General features: G+C 52.0%; 1 protein-coding gene across 5 annotated transcripts in view; it reads left to right on the plus strand.

Annotated features, from left to right (window-relative positions):
- The window catches only part of IQSEC3 (IQ motif and Sec7 domain ArfGEF 3), a 102,701-nt gene that overhangs the window by 75,718 nt on the left and 3,722 nt on the right, over positions 1-23,261 (plus strand). For 4 of the 5 annotated variants that reach the window (XM_059683900.1, XM_059683901.1, XM_059683902.1 and 1 more), the window contains 8 exons: positions 7,157-7,279; positions 7,792-7,958; positions 12,995-13,134; positions 14,303-14,428; positions 16,425-16,524; positions 16,678-16,839; positions 19,790-19,882; positions 21,891-21,940. In XM_059683900.1, the coding sequence (XP_059539883.1) occupies positions 7,157-7,279; positions 7,792-7,958; positions 12,995-13,134; positions 14,303-14,428; positions 16,425-16,524; positions 16,678-16,839; positions 19,790-19,882; positions 21,891-21,940 (961 nt within the window). Of the gene's footprint in view, positions 1-7,156; positions 7,280-7,791; positions 7,959-12,994; positions 13,135-14,302; positions 14,429-16,424; positions 16,525-16,677; positions 16,840-19,789; positions 19,883-21,890; positions 21,941-22,023; positions 22,945-23,261 lie in introns of all 5 variants that reach the window. The other variant, XR_009451285.1, reaches the window with a different exon arrangement.

The raw sequence follows: 23,261 nt of genomic DNA on the forward strand, positions 1-23,261 counted from the left end.
TGGCTCAATCCCCTGTGGGAGGCGTGCAGGAGGCAACCAATCAATGATTCCCTCTGATCATGGGTGTTTCTATCTCTCTCTTTCCTCTCCCTTCCTCTCTGAAATAAAAAAAATATATATTTTTAAAAAAGAAATCATTTTTGATGACACATCATGTGGATCTCCCTGTAACACAAACTGATTCCACACATAGATCAGGGCTGAGCCATTTTATGCACGACTGTACCTCTTTACCCAGGTGCAGGGGACATCTGCGCGGAGGGTTCCCCCCTCTTGTGGGCTACTTGCTGCAGCCCCTGCAGATACCCACAGGCACGGGAGGCCTGCCCAGAGGAGCCCGGCACTACTCCCGCCGCACCGCCCATCAGCAGCACCTGCGAGGCAGGGCCAGACAAGCTCTGCGGGAAGCCCTCTAATTGCCCCCCGTGCCCCATCATCACTCACTCACTCGCATGTGCAGCTGAGGGGAGAGGGAAGGACCTGCGCTCCGCGCTGCCTGCCGTATGGAACCCACAGGGCCATTTCCCTGGCAGCTTTTTCAACTGTCAGATCAGCTGCAGATGATTGTGCACAGCCAGCCGGTGAGCCCAGCCATCCTGGGTCACAGGGCAGAGCTTCCAAAGGTGCAGGCCACTGAACTCCTTCCCCAGCTGACCATGTTGCTTGAGGTCTTGTTCTTTCACTCAGTTGGTCTCTTACTCATTCACTCATCTTACAAGTGTTTGTTGGATTCATATTTGGACAGGGATGCCGAGATTCAGAGCACTGCCTCTTCCTGCAGGAGCACGTAGCCTGGTGGGAAGACGGGCAGCTAAATGTTAGGACATGGGCACAACTGTGGTGGTAGGCAGAGGCGTGCCCAGGGCCCAGTGGTGGTGGAGGAGTACTCCTGGAGAGACTGACAATTAAAGGAGACTGCAAGGTTGGGGTTGGGTGGCAGGAAGGAAGAGCAGTGTGTACAAAAGTGTGGAGGCATGATAGTGAGATGGCAGGAGGGCGCCAGTATGCCGAAGGGGCAGGGACGCTGGGAAGCTAACAGGGCCTGGCTTGCTTTGCTGAGAAACTCGGGTTTCCTACAAGTGATGTGGGAAACCCATGACAAAATGTCAGCAGAGGAGTGACAGGGCCAAATGATGTCCTAGCAGGATTGTTCTGGGAGATTATTTGGAGACAACAAAGGCTGGTTCGGAGGCTATTGCAGTCACGCTGTGGAGGGAAATGGTGCCCTAAATCTCAGCGGTGGCCTTGGGGAGGGTAGGAGTTGGTGGAGCCAGAGGCATGGCGAAGCAGGGCCTGGTGGCAGTGTAGAGGGACGAGGAGGCCAGATCCCAGTGGACAGCTTACCAAGCCGCTGAGAATTCAGAACACTCAGTCTTTGACGTGAATATGTTTGTGTACAGTGATGCGTGCAAATTATACTAAATAATGTGCATATAGTTTCAGTTTGGGGGGGAGGGGGATGCTGGGTTTGGGACTTTAATCTGAAGAATTCCTGAAATCAAACATTATCAAATATTTACTAAAACAAGTTAAAGTAATAAATACCAAGTAAAACATAAAACATATACAACCTGACTTCTCTGCAAGAGATGCTAGCACAACCTCTAGTCATGTGAGTATTGCCCATGACTGACTTTCAGACAGGAGCACCCAGATTCAGACAGCAGGCAGGACTCAAAAGGGGGCTGGTTACGCCCTGGCTGGTGCTGTTCGATGGTTAGAGCTTCGGCCCACAGAGAGGAAAGAGTAACCCGAGGGAGGGTGGTATGGTGGAAGCAAGAGAGGAGTATTTTAAGAATGGAGTGATTAACCATGTTGATGCTGCCAAGAGGCTGGTGGGACATGGACAGAAGTTGGTGCCATTGGACGTGGCAGCACGGCGGCCAGTGGTGGCCCTGACAAGAGAAGTGTTAGTGGAATACTATGGGTAGGAGCGTGGCCGGAGCTGGGTGAAAGTGAATGGGGTTGAGAAAGTGGAGACAGCACGGAAGGGATACCTTCTGGAAGTTTGGCTCTAAAGAGGAATAGAGAAAAGAGTAGTTTCTAGAGAGCAAAGAAGGGTCAAAGAAGGGCTTTAATTTGTAAAATAGAAAATAAAATAATTTACTAATGAGAATTTAGTAGAGGGGAAAATTGATACTGTATGAAAGAACATCTCAAACTTAATGTGTCCAAAACTCCCTGTCTCCTCCAGCATCTGTGTCACCCTATCATCAACTCGTCCTAAAAAATGAGCAACAGGCCCCCAGGTGCCAAGCCAGAGCTGAGACTCATCATTGACTCCTGTTCCCTCACTTCCCACATCCCCTCCATCACCTGGTGCATCTGTTCTTCCTCTACGATGTATCTCAGGTTGTCCATTCAGCGTGTCTCCACTGCTTCCACCTCAGCCCAAACCCCACCCTCTCTCACTCGGGCCTCTGCAGTAGTGTCCTAGCTGAGCCCCTCCCTTGTTCTTGGTTCCCTGCCCTCCTTTTGCTGTTCATTCTCTTCCCAACAGCCAGAGAAGCCTTCTTACAGCAAACTGGATCTTATCAGACCTCTAATCATACCCTTCCATTGTCTCCTACAGCGCTCAGTATAAACTCCAAAATCCTTCTTGCAACTCACAGAGCTCTTAACAGGTCGAGCCCCTGCCCATCTTCCCAGACCCACAGTCTGCCATTCTCCATTCTCCATTCTCCCCTTTACTCTCCACATTGCAGCCTTACTGACCCTTCCTAGGTCCTTGAAACTTCTTTCCTACCGCAGGGACTTGGCATGTGCTTTCCCCAATCTGCCTCCAAGCTCTCTCCCACCCTCCTCTTCCCTTGGTCAGCTCCTACTCATCTTCCACTCTCAGCTCAAATGTCATGTCCTCAAGGAGGCCTTTCTGAACACACTAGTATAAAATATGTCTCCTTCGTCCTCTCATGGAACCTGTCTTTTGCCTACATACAACTGATCACAATTATAATGAAATAATTATTGTAAACTCCATTTGTTTCTTTCATCAGGACAGGATCTGTGTTTGTGTTGCACTTATATCAGGTCCTTAGCACAGTGTCTGGCACACAGGAGACACTAAATGCGTATTTGTTGGAAGGAAGGGAAGGAAAAGAGGGAAAGACTGAGGGAGGGAGAGAGGGGAGAAGAAGGGAGTGACGGAAAGATGGAGGGCAGACCAGAAAGGGGAAGGTAGGAGGGCAAGGATTTAGCCCCAGTTTATACTGGGCTGTGTGCCCAGGCGAGCTCTGAAACTGCAGGGTAGTCACACAGCCTCATGCTGACTGCATGAGAAGTGGCTCCTCACACATGACTCTATGGCTGTGGCCAGTTGTCCCCCCTTGTCCCTTTCATAGCTCCCATCAGGCACCTGGGTAAGGGAGCAGCCCCAAGGGAGAGACACCTTAGCATCGGACATTGAGAGCGGGAGGGGCCGGTTTGCCTGGCCCTGGAATTGGATGCATGCAGTCTCCCTGCAGGGCCAGCTCTCCTGTGAGCCTCACTTTCCTGTGTGTAATAAAAATAACAGGATAATTAACATCGTACAGGATTGAGGAGATTGTGATTGTGCACTCAGTGAGGGACTAAGAGCAGTGCTCAGTAAGTGAGAACACAGAGGCGCTTCTCCACTAGTGTTAGGACCCCCTGTGAAGTGGAGAGGGCCCAGGGGTGCTGAGAGGCTCACAAGCAGGGAGCCAGACACCTGTTCTTCCTAGTGGTGGGAGCATGGAGCAAGCCCCTTTGGGGTCTCAGTTTTGCCTTCTGTAAAATGGGGAGATCATACATCAAAAAATACCACCCAGAAACATGTGATATTTTTCACCTTAAAGATGATCTAAGAGAAGAAGTGGTAGTTGGTTGTCCTGGGTGGAGGCAGCAGAAAGGATTTGGAAAACTGTCAACAATCTGTTCCCTACAAGAATTCGAGGGTGGCAAAGAGGACAGGGAGAGGGAGATTTTAAGTGCTGGTAGATACTGCAAAATAAGAGAAGCGGTGGAAAAGGTGAGAGAGAGGAGAGATAGCAGAGGTCAAGGTGCAGGCCCACGCTTCTACTTTGGAGGTGAGAAAGCAATCAAGCTGTGGGGAGGGGCGAGGATTATGGGCGATCCCAGGATGACGGAGACCCCAGAGGCGAGGTCCCACCAGAGCAGGCTTGTTAGAGAGCACAGCCACCTGCCCCAGGAGGCACAGGCTCACCAGGAAGGCAAGTGATGGTTCTCTGGGAGGCGTGGGGAGAAGCAGTCATTGTGAGCTGTATTCCAAAGCCAGCCGGAAATGATGCCTCTCCTGCCAGCCCGGAGTGCCTGCAGAGCCGTAGAGAGTGGCTGAGTCCTTGTCAGAGATTGTCAGATTGGGAGGTCACCTGGCCCCACGCCAGCTCCGCAGAGAGGAAAACGTTTGTCTGCTGGAGGTGATAGTGCCTTTCCCCCCTGCAGCACGGCTTCTTGCTGCCATCTGGGGGTTTCACATAAAACACTGATATCCCCCCCCACCCCCCCACCCCCACCCCCACCCCACCCCCGGGATCTGAGAATGCCAGGACACGAGCTACCTGTTAACCATTGCGGCCCCGTGGTGGCAGTGGCAGGGAGGAAGCATGAATGTGTGTGTGGTGGGGACTGCCTCTGTCTGTACCTCCATTGTCCCCCCTCACCACCCCCACTGCAAAGGCAGCCCGTGAGAACTGATGGGGACACATGTGCCCCCATGAGCTTTGCCTGTTGGCCTGTGAGTTGCTGGACTCACATTTTAAAGGCTTCTACATGGGCCAGATCCCCCTACCCGTGCACTCAGCTCAGCTATTAGTTTTAATTTTTAAAGAATCTTTGAAGGATGCTGATTCCCAGGCCTTGCCTCCAGATATTCTAGTCGGTAGATCTGGGGTAGGGTTCAGGGATCTACATTTAACAAGCCTCCTTCCGTGGGGTTTTCATAGGTGTGAGATGCAGAGACTGTCTGCCCCACGGCCCAGGTGTCTTCCCCTGAAGTCATCATCCCCGTGGCCGTGACTGATTTATGTAGCGCTCCCCATCGTGGCTGGTGTTTCCACCAGCTGCGTCCCTGTCCCAGTCCTTGACTTGCAGGCTCTGGGCTCATTACTGGAGCTTTTAGCTGCAGCCCTGAGAGCGAGTGAGCCGGCTTCGTGTCACCTGAGTGAAGGGCTGGAAACTAGGCCATCGTGCTTCGCTGAGCAGATCCCACCCTCTCCCAGCTGCTCCACCGCCTCCTCTGTCCACTGTGCACAGTGCCTGGGCCTCTGGGCACCCACCCTCCTCCTCAGGGGTGAGGCCTGGACCAGAGTGCGGTACCAGAAGACGCATGCACAGAGGCTCTGGGAGGGACACTGTGAGGGGTGCACTGTGCCAGGACCTCAGAGGCCTGCAGGGAGAGGTCAGGGCCAGGTGAGGAGTAGGTAGATGGACCACAGGGACAAGTGGTCCTGGGGGGGCACCCAGATTCCAGACCAGGGGAGCCAGGGGCCATTCTGGGGTCCACCAGGGAGGCAGGCCCCAAAGGTAGGGTTGACCAAGCTGGGGTTCAGTGCCCTTCCCCTTGGCCTTGCAAGGCCCCCGTCCCCCACCTACTGCCACTTCACGCCGAGGCCCACCAGGTCCCGTCTTTGCTGTTTTCCTCCCCTCATTGCCTCTGTCTTGTCCTGTCGTTGTCTCCTCTTCCTCCTCCACCTCCACCTCTCCTGCCTCCCTCTCCCCCTCCTTCATTCCCCCCACCTCCTCTTTGTCTCCCCTTGTTTCTGTTTGTCTCTTGTTCTCTCTCTCCCCCTTGTTTGTCTGTCTCTCTCTCTCTTCATCTCCTTGCCTCTCTTTGTGTGTCTCTCTCCCTCTGCCTCTCACTCCTTGTTCTCTCCGTCTCTCTCACTGACTCCCTGTGTCCTCTGTGTCTCTGTCTCCTCCCTTCTATTCCTCCCTCCCTCTCCTGTCTGGTTCACCTCTTCCGGACAGCCGCATCCCTGTATGGCTCCATCGTGCTGGATTTATAACACCTGACCAGGCGCGGCTACGGGGACATGCAGATGTGGGCCCCATGATGCTGATCTCAGAGCTCACGTTCCACTGGGAAGGGATCAGGAGGAGGCAACAAGAGCTGCCAAGAAATCAGGCTGAACCTGGAGGGCCTACTACCCAGTTGTCCGTCTCAAATGCTCAGACACAGACGTTGCCAATTCTCATGCTTGGGCCAAATTCTTGCCTCCTGCTCCCAGCCCCACCCTCTGACTCACTATCCAGCTGGACAAGCCTGAGAGAAGGCTGGGTTTGACCAAGCCAAGGACAGGCTCCCAGAGTGAGATGGCAGCTCCTTGTCCTAGAGGGTGGGGGAAGGACAGCCCCTACCAGCCCTTCCCTCTGAGGAAGTCCTTGGTGCTCTCTTCAAGGTTAGAGGTGGCATTAAGAGGTGGGGGGGCCCTTGGGGAGCAGGACTCCGACCTCCTTCTTCTCAGAAGAAACTGAGGCTCCAAATGGTGAGTCTGTGAACTAAAGTCACAAAAGATTCAGTGCTGGGCCCAGGCCCAGGGTGGCTGTGCTTTCCACACTGTCCCCTCCCACGTATCACGTTAAGATGATATGTCATTTCCTCCCAGTGGCCACAGCTCCCCTGAGCACTGGGGCTCCTTGGCTACAAAGGAAGGACCTGGGAGCCCATGGGAGGGCGGTGCAGGAGGGGGTCCCCTCACCAGAAACCCCAATGGGACCTGGAAGGGGAAGCAAGGGAGACATGCACGCTCCCAGCAGGTCTCCGATGACTAGGAGAGTGAATTGCACGTCTTAAACTTTCATCTGCGTCTGAGACGCTCTGAGTTTGAGAAGAAAGGACCTGGGCTTTGGAAGTTCAGCCTCCTCCTAGCTCTGTGGCCTGGGCAACCTGCTGGTCTCTCTGGGCCTCAGGTTCTTAGCTGTGAAGTGGAGACAACAGTCAGCCATCTGCCTCACAGGCCATTGTGCTAGGTGAGAGGTCTGGGAAAGGGTCTCTTGGGTTATTAAAGGGAGCCCCTCGGGATGAGTAAAGCCTGGGAGGTCCCAGGGAGCAAAGTGGCTCCCTCACCCCAGCAGGGTGGGGTCCTCCAGCCACTGGTGGCTGCACCTTTCTCAGCTCCAGTGCGAAGGGGGGGTGTGGGCCCAACCTTTCCTCATGTCCCTCCTCCCGCTGCCTCAGCTGCGTGGTGGATGAGATGGACTTCTCGGGCATGGAGCTGGACGAGGCCCTGCGCAAGTTCCAGGCGCACATCCGAGTGCAGGGGGAGGCCCAGAAGGTGGAGCGGCTGATAGAGGCCTTCAGGTAGGACCCCCTCTGCAGCCCCTCCCTCACACACTTCAGAACACACACCTAGGGAGGTTGGGTGGGGTGGAGAAGGAGAGCTGCTGTGGGCCTGGGGGCTGGGAGAAGCCCTCCTGGTGAGGTGAGAGAGGTGGGCTAGTAGAAAGGAGGAAGGGAGAGAAAAGGGATAGAGCCCTCGAGCTCTCCAAGCTGGAACAGCACTGGGCTCTCAGGGGCCTGCGTGCATTTCACTCATCCCACAACAAGCAAATCTTTAATGCACATCAGTGCAAGTTGGTGTGGTGGGATCCGTGGGTGTTTGACACCTGCCCTGTCCCCTCAGAAGGGAAGAGGACCAGGCTTCGGAGTGTGAGGGGCTGTGCGATGGGGAGCGGGTGTGGGGGACGACAGGAAGGGAGCTGCCCGGACCTAAGGCCTGCAGAGAGCCTGATTCCTGCCCCCACAGTCCCCCTTGCTGGAGCTGGGGAGGCTGGGGAGAGGCCTCAGCCCCCGCTCTGTGTCCCCCACCACAGCCAGCGCTACTGCATGTGCAACCCTGAGGTGGTGCAGCAATTCCACAACCCTGACACCATCTTCATCCTGGCCTTCGCCATCATCCTCCTCAACACCGACATGTACAGCCCCAACATTAAGCCTGACCGGAAGATGATGCTGGAGGATTTCATCCGAAACCTTCGAGGTGAGGAGGTGGGGGCAGCGGGGTGGATGAGGCCACTGCTCCCGCCTGTCCTGTTCAGTATTAATTCTGTGAGTCTGAGCCCAACTGTAGATTGTCACTCAGCAGCCAAGGGCACTGGACGCTGCTCTCTGGGCCTGGTCATGCATAGCAGGGAAAGTTGCCTGCATGCCAGGCACCTGGGGAGCTTCCAGGAGGCACTGCCACTGCCCTGTACCAAGCAGCAAGGGCCCGTGGGCAATGTCCCTTGCCCTGCATGGACTGTCCTCCATTGGTTGACCTCTAAGCCCCTGGCCCCAAAGCTACTGCCTAGGCGGCACCAGCCCTTCCCACTTCACAGCTTCTGAGGTCTCTTCGGTCTTGGGTCCATTTAAGTCAGCCCTGCAGATAGGGAATGGCATCTGCCAGCCAAGTCCTCTTCTAACTGATACGGTACCCCACCTGGCAGGGTGTGGTGGGCGCACAATTGATTTTTTCTGTTTTTAGCATTCTAAAAATAAAAGTTATGCACAAACATAATTGATAAAGTCAAATAATTCTACAAGGCTTATTAAAAAATATCGATCCCTGCCCCTATAGCCACTCTCCTTCCTTAGGGGCAACCACTGTCATTTCTCCCTCTTTCTTGTGTTTCCTGTATGTCAGTGGTCGGCAAACTGCGGCTCGAGAGCCACATGCGGCTCTTTGGCCCCTTGAGTGTGGCCACAAAGTTTCAATCGCACTGTACGTGCGCGCCCACATGTGGTATTTTGTGCAAGAGCCACACTCAAGGGGCCGCAGTTTGCCGACGACTGCTCTATATCATTAAAGCACATGCTTCCTTCTGCTTCTTTTTTCTTATTCCTTTTTTTATTGGTAAAAAAAAATGCATACTGTAAGGCTTATACCAGTAAATCTGAAATCTTGATGAATGTTTATATTCCTGTACAGCTATGTAATCACACCCAGATCTAAATATAGATCACTATCCTCACCTCGGAACATTCTCCCATGTTCTGTTCCATTCAATACCCCTGCCCTTGAGTAACAACTCCTCTGACCTCCCATCACCATTGCCAAGTTGTGCCAGTTCTGGAATTTCATATGAATGGGATTACACAGTACATATATTTTGGTATGCGGTTTCTTTCACACTCTGCTACTTATTCATTTTTAAAAATTTTTAGTGTTATCTATTAATTTCTGTCTTAGTCTGTTCAGGCTGCTAAAACAAAATACCACAGTCTGGGTGGATTATAAACAACAGACTTATTTCTCACACTTCTGGAGACTGGAAGTCCAAGGTCAAGGCACAAGCAGACTCAGTGTCTGGTGAGAACCCACGCCCGGGTTCTAGCTGATGCTTCTCGCTGTGTCCTCACAGGTAGAAGGAGCAAGGGAGTCTGTGGGGTCTCTCGCATAGGTGCACTGATACCGTTCATGAGAACTCCAACCTCGTGACTTAAGCACCTTCTGAAGGCCCTGCCCCTAATACCATTGGGCATTAGGATTTCAACATATGAATGTGACAGGTTCATAAACATTCAGACATACAGTGGAATAAAAGGAGTTAGCCCTCTTTCATTTACCTTCACTAACCCATTCCCACTAAAATTATGTCACAACCCCATGCATCATTTGTAGCATCATATTTGTGATGTCATTGTTTATACTAAACACAACCCAAAGCTGAGCAAACACAATACAAAGCTGAGTCTTGAAGTATATAATGATTACAAATCCTTTTTATTTCTATTTTCCTTGGAGTGAATACTTGTATTCTTTGTCCATTTGTTTAGCTCTTCATGTACCTGCCATTAATTCATCTCCAAACTCTTCACCTCAAGTGTCAAGTTCCTCTAAACACATTGAGCCCCAGCAGATATTCCCTGAGTTTCATATTCTGGGAGCTGTGTCTCCTGGGTCCTCTAGTTCTGCTCTAGTCTGGACAGCTGCATGGCTGTCATTCTGATATCTCCTTTCACCATCGTCTGGGGATCCTCACCTTGCTCCTGTGTTAGATTTCTGTTGCCTAGATTTCATAGCTTCCTCTTTGAGAGAGAAAAGGTACACTTTTTCCCCCAGTAAAAAGGTACACTGGAGGCAACCTTTTTGAGAACTTGTGTGTCTGAATACTAGTATATCTTTTTCTATCTTTACTCTTTTTTTTAAGTAAATGGGGTTAATTCCAACACTTTTTAAAAAATATATTTTCATTGATTTCATAGAGGAAGGGGGAGGGAGAGAGAGATAGAAGCATCAATGCTGAGAGAGAATCATTGATCGGCTGCCTCCTGCATGCCCCATGCTGGGGATTGAACCCACAACCCAGGTATGTGCCCTGGCTGGGAATCAAACCATGACCTCCTGGTTCATATGTTGACGCTCAACCACCGAGCCATGCCAGCCAGGCTTCTATCTTCACTCTTGATTGGCAACCTGCTTGGGAATAGAATTACAGATTGGAAACATTAAACGCTGAATTTTGAAGCGTTGCTCCATTGTCTTTTTTTTCTCTCTCTCATTAGATTATATTTTTATTGGGATTGTTTTAAAAATCAGAGATGACAGTGATGCTAGACTCCCAGTAAGTCCCCTTCCAATGAGGAACTATTAAGAACAGAAATTGACATTTCTAGAGAGCAGTTTTATTTTTATTCCATAAAAAACTTTTTAAATTTTTTTCTTTATTGATTAAGGTAATATATATATATATATATATATGTCCTTTAACTGACAATGCTAACACTGCCATTCCAATTCCTGACCTTTGCTATTATTTTTTCTTGCTCTTTCTGAAAAGTTATAGGTTCTTCTCTGTCCTTTCTGTTCTGAATTTTCATGAAGGTGTACCTTGTGGGGTTTTGTGTGTGTGTGTTTTAAATCTATTGTACTAGGCACTGTGTTGTTCCCTCAGTCTAGAAACACAAGCCCTCCACTTGTGGGAAGTTTTCTAAATATTGTATTTGCTCATTTCACCATCCATTATCTCTGTCCTCTTTTTCTGGAACTCTTATTACTCAGATTTTAGATCTCATACTTTGATCTTTTAATGTTTATAGTTTTCTACCTGCCATCTTTGTCTTCTAGTTGACTTTCTTGAAGATATCCTTACCTTTCAAGTCTCTTACTAAGTTTAAGTTTTCCGTTTCTGTTGTCATACTTTTCATTTTAAATAACTCCTTTTTTGTTCTCTAAATGTTCTTCCTCCATAGCATTATATTCTTGTTTTGTCGATGCAATATCTTCTTATATATCTCTGAAGACATTAATGATATATTTTTATTTGCTTGTTTCAGTTTCTTCCTGCTTGCCTCTAATTCTTCTGGCTTCCATTTTCTATTTTCCCATACTTCTTTCTCATATATAGTTGATGAATGGTTGTCCATTTATATTTAAGAGTGAGCCACTAAACAGCTGATTAAATACTCTGTGAGTGCGGGCGGGCTGCTGAATGGTGGACTAATCATAGGGTGCTTTAGTTGAGCTGTTTCATTGGGGGACCCCTACTGCAGTACCTTTAGATGTTTTCTCTTGTGCTGGTTGGAGAGAAATGTCCAATCTGTTGTCCAAAGGCTATGAGTCTGGCTGCCAACATTCTGAGATCTTTGTGGATGAATAGGGTTGAGGGGGTCTTTTAATATATAGACATCAGTTTTACCCCCCAGTTTTCAGCACAGACTCCCCCCTTTGGCTGGGCTTAAAGGAGGGACTTGCAACCCAGAGTTTCTGGTTCATCCCTTTCAGAGGATTGACCTTCAGTGTTCTGCTGTAGTGGAAGGGATAGGAAAATCTAAATGTTTTCTCGATTTTCAACCTATTTTCCTGTTTTCAGCCCACCTTCACCTCCACTTTAACAGATCTTATTGCTGCCAACTCTAGAGCCCTTCTAGGTTCTGTGGTGCTTCCGTGTCCACTTTCTCAGGTTTGCCAATCCAGTCACTCCTTCATCTGCCTTCCAAACCCCATGGTACCATCGCCTCTTCCCCCTCCTCTTCGTCTTTATGGGTGTAGCCTCTTTTAAAAATTCCTTTGTACCGAATATTCAGAAAGAGAAGATGTACAACCTTCTATCTTTACCGGGGGCCCCTGTGTATTCTGTCTTGATCCCAGCTTTATCTTGCCGCAGCCACATTCCTTCAGGCCCCCAGGGGTGATGCATGGCCCATTAGCCCACCTTTAAGGACCAGATACAGATATGGAAGAAACAGGGTCAATACAGAGAATTGCTCATAGAAGGTGAATGTCCTCTCAGTTGTAGGAAAACTCCTTTAAGGACACTTGCTGAAGTTGATTAATTTTCAATTTCTTCCTCTTATCAAAGAAGTGTGGTGTTATTAAAGATTTAGAAAAAGTAGAATTTTTTATTGCATCTGTTTCTGCTTCTAAAGAAATATGTTTTCATGTTGATGTATTTCCTGTTAGTAATTTTTGTTACCAGAGTTTTACCATTACTGTGAAGTAGGAGATGGGCACAGGGTCTCCTTACCTGCATTGCACACAGGGCTGCCTCTGTCATCCAATGTCTAACTACCTCCACCTTCCCAGTGAGGGAAGAATCTTGTCACCCATTCAACAACTAATCACTGAGCACCATCCTCCCTATTGGAAGGGAGGGGAAAGCCCAGGAGGGGGGAAATTCTAAAAGAAACAAGACAGAACATTAGCCTTCAAGATGCTCTCATGATGGGATGGGGGGAGGGAGGTGGACTGCAGAAGCAAGGCAATGGCAGGAACAGGGAGGCTGCATTTGGAGAGGAGGGAAAAGGCCTGGGAGGTGGGAGTGCAGGTTCTGGAACAGCAGAACCTTGCCTCATTGCCTCATTCCAGGTGAGGCTGGAAATGTGGGGCCATATTATAGCAGTTCTGGTGTCTGGCTAAGGAGTTTGTCCTTAATGTAATGGGTGTGGGTGCCAGCCATTGAAGGCTTTGGAGCAGGGACCGGACAAAATCAAGGCTACCCTTTAAGGGCATCAGTCTGGAAGGGGGCTTCCCCTCTCTGGCTCCAAGCCTCTGACGCCTCCCTCCTCCACCTCCCCGCCTCCTTTCTCTCACCCCAGGTGTGGATGATGGCGCAGACATCCCCAGGGAGCTGGTGGTGGGCATCTATGAAAGGATACAGCAGAAAGAGCTCAAGTCTAATGAGGACCATGTCACGTATGTCACCAAGGTGGAGAAGTCCATCGTGGGCATGAAGACAGTAAGTGCCCGCTGTAGAACAGTACCCCTGGGGGATCACTACCTCTCCTGTGTCTGCTAAGCTCCCTCATCACCTCTCCTCTCATTTCTTTCTTCCTGACATCTCCTCCCATTCTCCTCCTTGCCGTTCAAGAACACTCTTCCCTTACTCTTGCACTTAGTAGTTACTGAGTCCCTGCTGTATCTCATAGACTGCACCCTCTTTTTTTCCTTGCGTCATTGCCTTTTGCTCCAGCTGCTGCAGCAGGGGAGACAGAGGTGAGGTGAGGGGCAGACTGCCCAGTGCTCTAGGGTTGAAGCATCTGGATGGCTAAATAGGGAGGTTTAGGAAGGGGTGGATCCTGGGCATGCCTGGCTGGTCCTACTGGATAGACACAGAGAATAGGCTAACGTAGGTTTTGGACTGTGGTGTCTTGAACCACTGGGGCCACAGAAAATATGTTGTGGTTTTGCAGTGATTTTTATGTTGTGGTTTTGCAGTTCTCTGTAGTTTACTGCTCTACTTACATGCCAGCGGGGGCTCTTTATGCCATAAATACAAAGGGTATGGAGTCAGTTCTGAGGTCTGTCTCCAGTTCCTCCTCCCTCGATTGCTGGGGGGCACTTCAGGGACCTTGTGAGGCTGTGCACTGGGTCCGCTGCCCAGTCTGTGCAGGGAGAGCCCTATTCTTCCCAGAGCCTATATGCTGAGGTTTTAGCATCTATCTGATCTGCAGATGCCCCTGGAGTGGATAGTTTTACACCCTGGAGCAGATTCAAGGTATCCCTATAGTCCCCTCCCTCTTGCACACTTGCATTTAGATGTGCAGTGGAAAGGGGTGGGGTGCTATCCTGCAGGCCACAGCCTGGGACATGGGGTGCCCTGAAGAAGGTCTTGGAGGGCAACAGTTGACAGTGACTGGATATGAACAGTCTGATAGCGCTTATCAACTGTCTTTCCCATCCCTTCACGTCCTCATTTACTCCAGCATACTGAGCCCTTCACCCCAGCCTTGCTCCCTAAGAAGCGTGATGAAGGGGAAAGGGCCCCAGTGAGGAGAGAGGGGGTTTAGGGTCAGCTCGGGCCTGTAATAGAGCCCTGGCCCTCCATCTGCTGGGAAATGGGTGCTGTGGGGAGGGGAGGGCCGTGAGCTCTGGGCGCCTCCTGCTGAGCACGTGCCTCTCTCCAGGTGCTGTCAGTGCCCCATCGCCGCCTGGTCTGCTGCAGCCGGCTCTTTGAGGTGACAGACGTGAACAAGCTGCAGAAGCAGGCCGCACATCAGAGGGAGGTGTTCCTCTTCAACGACCTGCTGGTGGTGAGTGACCAGCCCAGGGCTCCTCTGCCCTGCTCAGCCTCAGCAGGGACCCCCAAGAGGGGCCGAAGGGGCCTCCCAGATTTCACACCGAGTGTTGTGTGCTTAGTGGCTGATTTAACTTGTTCGTGGCGGTTTCACATTGTGGGTGTGAGGTAGCTCAGGTGGATAGGATCATTTCTACCTTATAAGTTATGAAACCGAGGCAGTGAGAGGTTAAATCATTTCCCCGGTCACAGTGGAAATGAACTAGATTCTGATCCTCCTTCTCTCCATTTAGCCGAAGCCTGGGGCAGGCAGGGTAAGGGATGCACTTCATGTCCCATAGCCAGGGTGTACGGTGCTGGGCGGTGGACCTCAGCGGGGCATGTGCTGTCCCTGGGCCTGAAGGGCTGCTGTTTGTGTGTGTGTGTGTGTGTGTGTGTGTGTGTGTGTGTGCACGCGCGTGCGCGTGCGCGCACCTACATCTGTATAGTACTCATTCTTTGGTCTTTGAAGCCAGGTATCCATTCCACACATGTTCAATGAATGCCCACTGTGTGCCAGGCATTGTTGTAAGTGCAAACAGTGGTGAACAGGATTTGGTTTCTGTCTTTCCTTCAATCCCCACACCCCCTCTATCCATGAGTCGTGTTGGCACTAAATCTAAAACTATCCCAAATCTAATGCTCACACGCAGGACCCATCTGCCACAGCCCGGAGTGGTCCTTCCAGAGTGCAGATCAGGCCTGTCTGCCATGCTTCAGACCTGACCCTGTCTTCTGGGGCAGGAGAAGGAAGTCCCACGGCCCTCCAGGACCTCTGACCTCTGACCTCATGCCCCCCTCCCTCTTCCCTGGCTGCTCTGGCACCTTGGGCCCCGCAGGCTGCCTCTCATGGGCCGGGCTCATTCCATCACCAGCCTTTGTGCTTGCTGCTCCGTCTGCTTGAAAACTCCTTCCCTCACCCCACCTCGTCCACGTGTGCCTCCCCCACCTGTGCCACCACCCTCCCTGCATTCAGTTTGAGCATCACCTCCTTACACAGGCCCTCCCTGCCCACCTAGCAAGGTAACCTGCCAGTCACTGACTAATCCTTACTCTATTTCATTTTCTTCAAAACACTTCTCAGTTTCTGAAATTACATTATTTATCCATTTCTTCACCTTTTTTTGCTTATTGTGCATTATTGACCCAGCTGATCCTCCTCCACTGATAAGCATCCTGAGGGCAGGGCTCTCTGTCTCCCATTCTCCTGTGTCCCCAGAGTCCAGCTCAATATTTTGTGTATTGAGCAACTGGCTTACAGAGTTTTCACTTTAGTAGAGAAGGGAGATAAAAAAATAAGTAAGAAGACAAATAAAGAAGATAATACCAAATTGAGAGGAAGGTGCTATGAAGAAATAAAACAGGTGATAGGCTCAGGAGGACGGTGTTCAGGTGGACTTCTTTGTTTGTTTATTTTGTTGATTTTTTAGGTAGGATGCTCAAGGAAGGCGTCTCTAAGGAGACACATTTCATTTCAGGTCTAACTAATGAGAGTAACCCAGCTGTGCAGACAGCTGCAGGGAGAGCTGCAGAAAGGAAATAGCATGAGCAAAGGGCCTGCGGTGGACTGAGCCTGCCCTGTTCAAGTTACAGAAAGGGCGAGAGTGTGGCTTGAGCATAAGTCAGAGTAAGGCAGGGACCAGATCAGGTGGGGCAGGAAGTGTGGCTTGGCTTCTTCTAAGTGCAGAGGGGATAGCCACTGTAGGGTCTTATGCAGTAAACATACACACACACACACACACACACACACACATTTTGATGCAGGGAGTGTTTATATACGTGGATATGTGTGTGTGTACATGTAGATGTATATGTACGTGTGTGAATCTATCCTAAGTACATAAGTGTGTATGTGTGTGCATGTATCTTTGCGTGCGTCTGCTTGTGTGTTCAGGACTGTCCTGGGGGTCCATGCATCTGGACACACGCATGTGAACACCCGCCAGTGCATCTCTGTCTCCCTCTCCTGACAGATCCTCAAGCTCTGCCCAAAGAAGAAGAGCTCCTCCACATACACCTTCTGCAAGTCGGTGGGCCTGCTGGGCATGCAGTTCCACCTCTTTGAGAATGAGTGTGAGTCTCCGTGGGACCCAGAGATGCCGCAGAGGATGGTTGGGGGGGAGTTGAGGGCTGTAGGGACGTGGGGGGGCGGGGGGCAAGCATGCCAGCTGACTCCAGCCTCACCTGCTGCTGCTCACGGCCCATGGGCCTGGGTCTGGTTTCCAGATTACTCTCATGGCATCACCCTGGCGACCCCGCTCTCGGGCTCTGAGAAGAAGCAGGTGCTGCATTTCTGTGCCCTGGGCTCAGATGAGATGCAGAAGTTTGTGGAGGACCTGAAGGAGTCCATTGCGGAGGTGACGGAACTGGAGCAGATCCGGAGAGAGTGTAAGGACACAGTCAACCCAGGCTTTCTGAGGTGGTCGGCAGGGAGGGCGGGCCAGCTCCCAGTTGGCAACGGACAGAGTGGGCTTGGAGACAGACATGCTCTGCCTCCTTCCCCCACTTTGGACTGAGTGTGGGGTGAGCCAAGGCCCCTCCTGCCGTCCTGAACCCTCCCCGGCCCACTGCACATCACGGCTCCGTGTAACCACTGCTCTTCTGTTTCTTCTCGGGTAAAGCGAGGTCGGCCAGAGCTGCGTGCGTGCGTGCGCGCGCGCGTGCACCTGGCCAGGCGGTGGGGCGGCAGATGCACCCCTTGGAAGTGAGAACTCCCTGTTTGGACGGGACACTGAGCGAGCTGGCCAAGGCAGCCTGCAAACCAAAGAGGTCCGGGACCCAGCTTCTCTCCCATCAAATTCCCTATTCAACCTCTTCCCCTGGATCCAGTCCGGGTTCACACACTACATCTGGTTGTTTCATTTCTTTCGTCTGTTTTCATCTCAAATAGTCGTCCCACCTAGTTTTTCGTGGCGTGCTTTAGAAGAGCCAGGCTGGTTCTCCGACTGCCCCTCACTTGGTCTTTCCGTCCCTCTAAGGAAAAAAGCCTTGGTTCTTGACTGTTCCAGTTCAGGCGGTTAGAACACATGGGACTCTGCTTTACTGGTTGCTTTTTTACTTGTGTCCGTTTGCACGCTTTTACTGTTGAAGCACTGCTGTGGCTTCAGGTAGCCTTTCAGACAAGAATGGATTCAGAAAGTAAAACAGAAAATAAAACTAAACTTCAGGTCTGCCTTATACAGCCACTTAGTTGAAAAGTATTTCTAAAATCATAAAAATCTACCCTGGCTTGGTAGCTCAGTTGGGTGGAACACCGTCCCATACACCAAAAGGTTGCAGGTTTGATTCCCAGTTAGGGCACATTCCTAGGTTGTGGGTTCAGTCACTAGTAAGGGAGGCAACCAATCAATGTTTCTCCTCTCTCTTTCTCTCTCTCTCTCTCTCTTTCTCTTTCTCTCTCTCATTCAATAAACATATCCTCTAGTGAGGATTAAAATAAAATCATAAAAATCTACACAACAGGAGCGGCAGTGGGAGTTTTTGAGCCAGAGCTGTATTACATAGTATTGCTTTTTAATCAGTGTTTGGGATCACCTACTATGTGCCAGGCAGTTTCTTATGTTCCACTAATCCTCACACGGATGCTGCACAGTGGGTGCATTGTCCCCATTTGCCTGATAAGACAGAGGCGTTAAGGGGATATGTCCAAAGTCATGCATATTAAAAGCAGAGGAGCCGGAATTTGCATTTGTCTGATTTTGAGGTACTTTCCACTCTGGGAGGGAAAGCAGAGGTTTTGTTGACAGTTTCCTAAGAAAACAACCATAACTAAATCAAGTTAAAACAAGAAAACCGCACTAGACCAGACTATGTAACTGGAGTCACTGGGTGGAGGGAGGTGTGTAAATTCCCTTTGGCACTCCGTTGCAATGCTGGAGCTCTCAGTGTCACCAACAGACTCTTCAAAGAGGGCTGGGCTGCATGCTCGGAGATGCTACTTCGGCCATTGATCTTGAACATTCTCGGGGACACACCCTGAAATGGCTTCACTTCCCTCATCATCAGAATGTCACAGGTGGCTCCGCACAGCCCCGAGGAGCCACCGTGGGCCCATGGGCACCAGCTTTGCTGGGAGAGGCGCCTTGTCCCATCTGCCTGCGAGCAGCCCCTCGTGCATCTCCCCGGAGTACAAAGGCGTAGACATCGCCAGAGTCTGTGTGCCAGGAGCCGAATGTCCTCTCCTGCTGTCTAGAGGGAAGGGGCTTACGGAGAGACATCTAGCTCTGACTCTTCAGATGAGGGGAAAGGAAGGGCGAGTTGAGGGAAGATGCAGGGCTGGGCAGGGAGGCAGGGAGGCAAGGAGAAAACCAGCCACAGCTACTGCTTACTGAGCACCAATTTCCCCAAAGCTGAGAAAGCCCCTCTGCGGGGGGGAGGAACGAAGCTCAGTTCAGTAACAGTCTTTCGTATTGATTGATGCTGTGATTCAGGCAATCAGGACAAATGGTTTTGGTTCGGGGCTTGCAGTCTGTGTCCCTGGATTATAGACAACCAGAGAGGCAGGAAATGGGACCCAGGAGAATAGCTTTAATAAAAGAAACTTGAGTTATGTCTCCTGGAAGAGAGAAGCTGGAGTGATTTAATAATGACTGTCAGATCTCCAAGGATGGAAACTGGCAGTTCTCTAGCAGCACCCAGAGAACAAGGAGGAACAGGTTTAGAGTCTAGAGAGAAAAATTGAAATTGAATACCAAGACTCAGTTGAGTACCCAGACAGATGCCCTGGCCATGCGGGCTGTGCAGCACTGACAGACCCCTCCTCCCCGGGCACGTGGGTCCCTCCTGGGGAGACTCAGAAAACACTGTGGAAGCACCGCAGGCGGGGGGCTCAGAGCCCTGGGGAGCATGGCGGGCGGGCTAGACGTCACCAAAGTCTGCTGTGCCAAGTGATCTTACACATTGTAATGAAAGGTATTTATTGAGCACTTGCCACCGCCAGGTCTTGTTAGGTGCCTTAATATATTTCCTCATGTAAATCCCCTTAATGATGCTTTGAACTGGGCACTGCTATCCCTCAGGTGAAGCATGGAGGAGTTCAGTAACTTGCCTGAAGTGATACAGAATGTATCAGAACCAGGATTCAAACCCACACAGCCTACCTTCCTCTTCTTAACCTCTTCTACAGTCAAGCAGATATTTCATCCCCATATACAGATGAAGAAACTGAGGCTCCAGAGGGTAGTAATTGCCATGAAGTGGGGTGCCAGACCCTGAGGCCCACCTTTTGTAGCATGTGTCAAGGATTCGTTCTCATCCTGCTCTCTCTGCTTCTTCGTGTTTTTTTTCTTGTGGTTGAGGTTAGGGTTTCTCTCTGTTCATGAGCCTCTCCATTCCCTAGGGGAGCTGGAGAAGCAGCAGGGAGCAAAGACACGCTCCTTCAAGTCTGGAGGAGCCCAGGTGGATCCGCAGTTGAAGCAGGGATCGCCTACAGGTGAGCCTTGGCCCTGCTCTGGAGTTTCAGACCCCAGGCCTGGATGGCTGGGCCAGGGAGGGCATGGAGGCCACTTACCGCCCCTGGGCGTGGGTTCCTGGGGATTGGGGATGAGGGAAGTGCTGGTTTCCATGGCCATTTCTCCCTGCTGAGGAGCTGCAGGCTTCCTCTCATGGGGCCTTCATAGTGGGAGTGAGGAGGAAGGAGAGAGACTGCCCCAGGGCCCGGCGTCCACCTGCTGCCCACCATGGGGAATCAGGCCCGAGCCCTGATAACCTTGGCCTTAGTGAGGACACCTTCTGCCCTCACACACCCAGGCTCTCGGAAGACTGCTGGTTCATGGGGTGTTGAATTATTCACTCCACACAAATGAAGCCAGCTCTTGGCTTTATACCCCCATTGGCCATGCTCCTAGGCCTGCTTCCTTCCTCCCACTGACACCTCTACCTACCTACACCTTGCTCTCCCCTCACTCCCACCTTTAGGGAAGACTTACTCCACCTTCACAGTCCCAAATGAAAAAGAATTAGGAGAGGTGGCATGAGAATTAAGCCCCATCACATCAAACCCCCAGCAAACTACCCAGAACTATGCGCTCATTAATTCATTCAGGCACCTATTCTTATGTGTAACAAACATTTACGAGTGCCTGCAGTGTGTCCCGCGTTGAGCACTGGGAAGCCAGGGTCCTAGCAAGACGTCGGCTTGAGCCTAGAAACTCCATGCTGGTCCACACCCCTCAGTGACGGCCAGGATGCCATGCTGATGCAACATACGTGCTCACAGGGCGAGTCACACCAGCTGGGAGATGTGACTCATTTTCTAGGCAGGACTGAGAGCTCTTTGAACTGCATGGAGATGCTCACTGTGATGTCACCTTCTGTACTGGAGTTTGACCTGCCATCATGCATTCATGATTCTCCCCCACCTCTCGCCCCCGCCTGCTTTTAAGCCCGCCCCTTTCTTTCTGTCAGGTCACAGCTGCTTGTTTCCGCAGCTGTTTATCCAGAGCTGAATCGCAGCTGTGATCGACTCCCCAACAGCCCACTGCACGCTCTGCAGCCCAGCTGCCTCTTTGAAGCTGCAGCCCTGGTCAGACGAGCCCTGTCCCCCAGGCCCTGTCCCCCAGGCCCTGTCTCCCAGGCCCTGTCCCCCAGGCCCTGTCTCCCAGGCCCTGTCCCCCTGGCCCTGTCCATCAGGGGCCTCCACATGGAGTGCTTCTTGATCCCAAACACTGGCCCAGCTCCCTTTTGTGCTACAGAAGGCAGGGGGATGAGTGCAGTGTGGGAGCTGACAACCTCCCCACCCCAGGAGTGTGAGAGATAAGAGGGGTTCTGGCAGAGGAGCCCTGGAATGCCTGCTGGGTGGGATGGGGAGGGCAGGAAGATGACTAAGCCAGAAAAAGTCATCAAGTTGTCCCTGGGGGTCCACAGGGTCTCTGGTGCTGCGCCAGGCCAGTCAGTCCATCGTTGTAGCAATTACAGAGCCATCACGGGCTCTCCCGTGCCAGGCCCTGTGGTGAGTGCTTGGAAGCCTCACTTCACTGAATCCCCACCAGTGGGCCAAGCAGCGGGGATGGGAACAGAAAAGGAACTTGGCCCCTCCTCACACAAAGGAGCCTGTGTTTGAAGGAGGCCGATGAACGTGGTGCCCACAAATGCCCAGTAGAGCCTCCTTGTGTTTCTGGGAGCCAAGAACCAATGCCAGCTCATAACCAGCCTGCACAGTCCATGCCGGGAAGACTCCACAATGGCCAGGTTAGACGGAATCTCAGAGGTCTTCTGGTCTGTGGAGGCTCGGAGAGGCGTGACATCTTGCCCAGGTCACACAGCTGGGCTCCCCTGCCAGTCCACTGCCCTGGCTGCATCTCAGTCAGGAGTGGCATGGCACCCAGAGTCTCACCAGCCACGCCCTCTCGTTGTAGGCATGCTCAGTTTGAGGGGTCGGAGGGGGTAGGGGTTTGTATCGGGAGGGTGGAGAATGAGCCCTGTGCTCTTTGCATTCAAAGCCAAAAGGGAAGCTGCGCTGGGCGAGAGGCCTTCGGAGAGCACGGTGGAGGTGAGTGGAGGCCTGGTTGCCCCGGTGAGTGGTTCTGTGCCCCCGCTTGTCCTTCTCACTGTCTCTGTTGTTTCTCTTCTCAGGTATTAATCAATGCCTCCCCAGCCCGACTCACCATTTTACCAATTTCAAGAGATACAATTAAAAGTTACTGCTAGCATGGGTAATGCCACTGTTCAGCGCCTAGTTAAGCTGCAGCACTTCCTCCCACCCCCAGCCTGGCCAGCTGATTGCCCTCCCAGGCCCAGCTCCCTGACTAACACCTTACAGATGAAGCCCTCTCACACCCCCCCAAGCCCACGCCACCAGCACATTGCTCACCGATCCCCTAACACCTGCTGTATCAGAGAACCCAATATTCTTACCCCCCCACCATGCCTCTTGGACCCTGCCCACCGGTGCCTCTTGGAGAAGCTGGAGGACAGAGCTTCTCCCTGGAACAGCTGGTCCATCTGGAAAGTGGGCCCCAGGGTAGGGTGTGTGCAGGAGAAAGGGAAGCAAAATAGATTGGGGTTGTCTTAGGAGTTTTGCGGGGTGTGCTGATCTCTCTGAAGACTGTCCATGTGAGAGGGAAGCCCATCCTCAAGCCACATGGGAAGGACTGGGGAGTAGCCGCAGCAGCTACTCCTTCCCAGGCACTAAGAGCGTCCCCTGCTTGCCCTGCGAGCCTTGCTGGGCCCCTGTCCTCCTGCACTGGCTCCCCTCAAACCCCAATGAGCCTCCCCACTCCTGTTCTGCCAAGCCTCCAGGGACCACTAGCTGCTCACACAGACGCCTCCTTTCCCACCGCCCCCCCACCCAAGCTGGAGGAGCCCCCACGTAGAGATCTGGGGGAGGAGCCCTGCCACCTATCAGCCTGACAAAGCTCAGGGAAGCCCCAGGATACCCAGGGGAGCCCAGTTTCTTCTCGCTCCCCACGGCCCCCATCTCCCACACACCTGTGTCTGGAGGAGGCACCTTTACACCGAGGAGCTTCCTGCCCCAGCAGCTGACAAGCCCCCAGGGTGGGTATTCCATCCCCTGCCCCTCCGCTCCCCATCTTCCTGCAGCTGCCCATTCTCTAGCCTTGCAGATAAACACACCAAGTTACCAGCCTTCGGGTTTGTTCTGCCAGCCCTGCCCGCACCTTAGCCGGACCTGCACAGGGAGGACAAGCACTCTGATGGCCCGTTCTCCCCTCCAACCTTCCCCAGAGGGCCATGTGGCTATCTGCAAGGCTGCCACCCCAGCTAGCCCCAGGGCCCTGCCAGCCTCTCTTCCCGCACAGAGGGCAGCCTCGCTGCCCCACCCTCTCAGCTGGACCCTGAGCTCCCTTGTCCTC

Source organism: Myotis daubentonii, chromosome 2, assembly GCF_963259705.1.
Source record: "Myotis daubentonii chromosome 2, mMyoDau2.1, whole genome shotgun sequence".
NCBI classification, from domain to species: Eukaryota; Metazoa; Chordata; class Mammalia; order Chiroptera; family Vespertilionidae; genus Myotis; species Myotis daubentonii.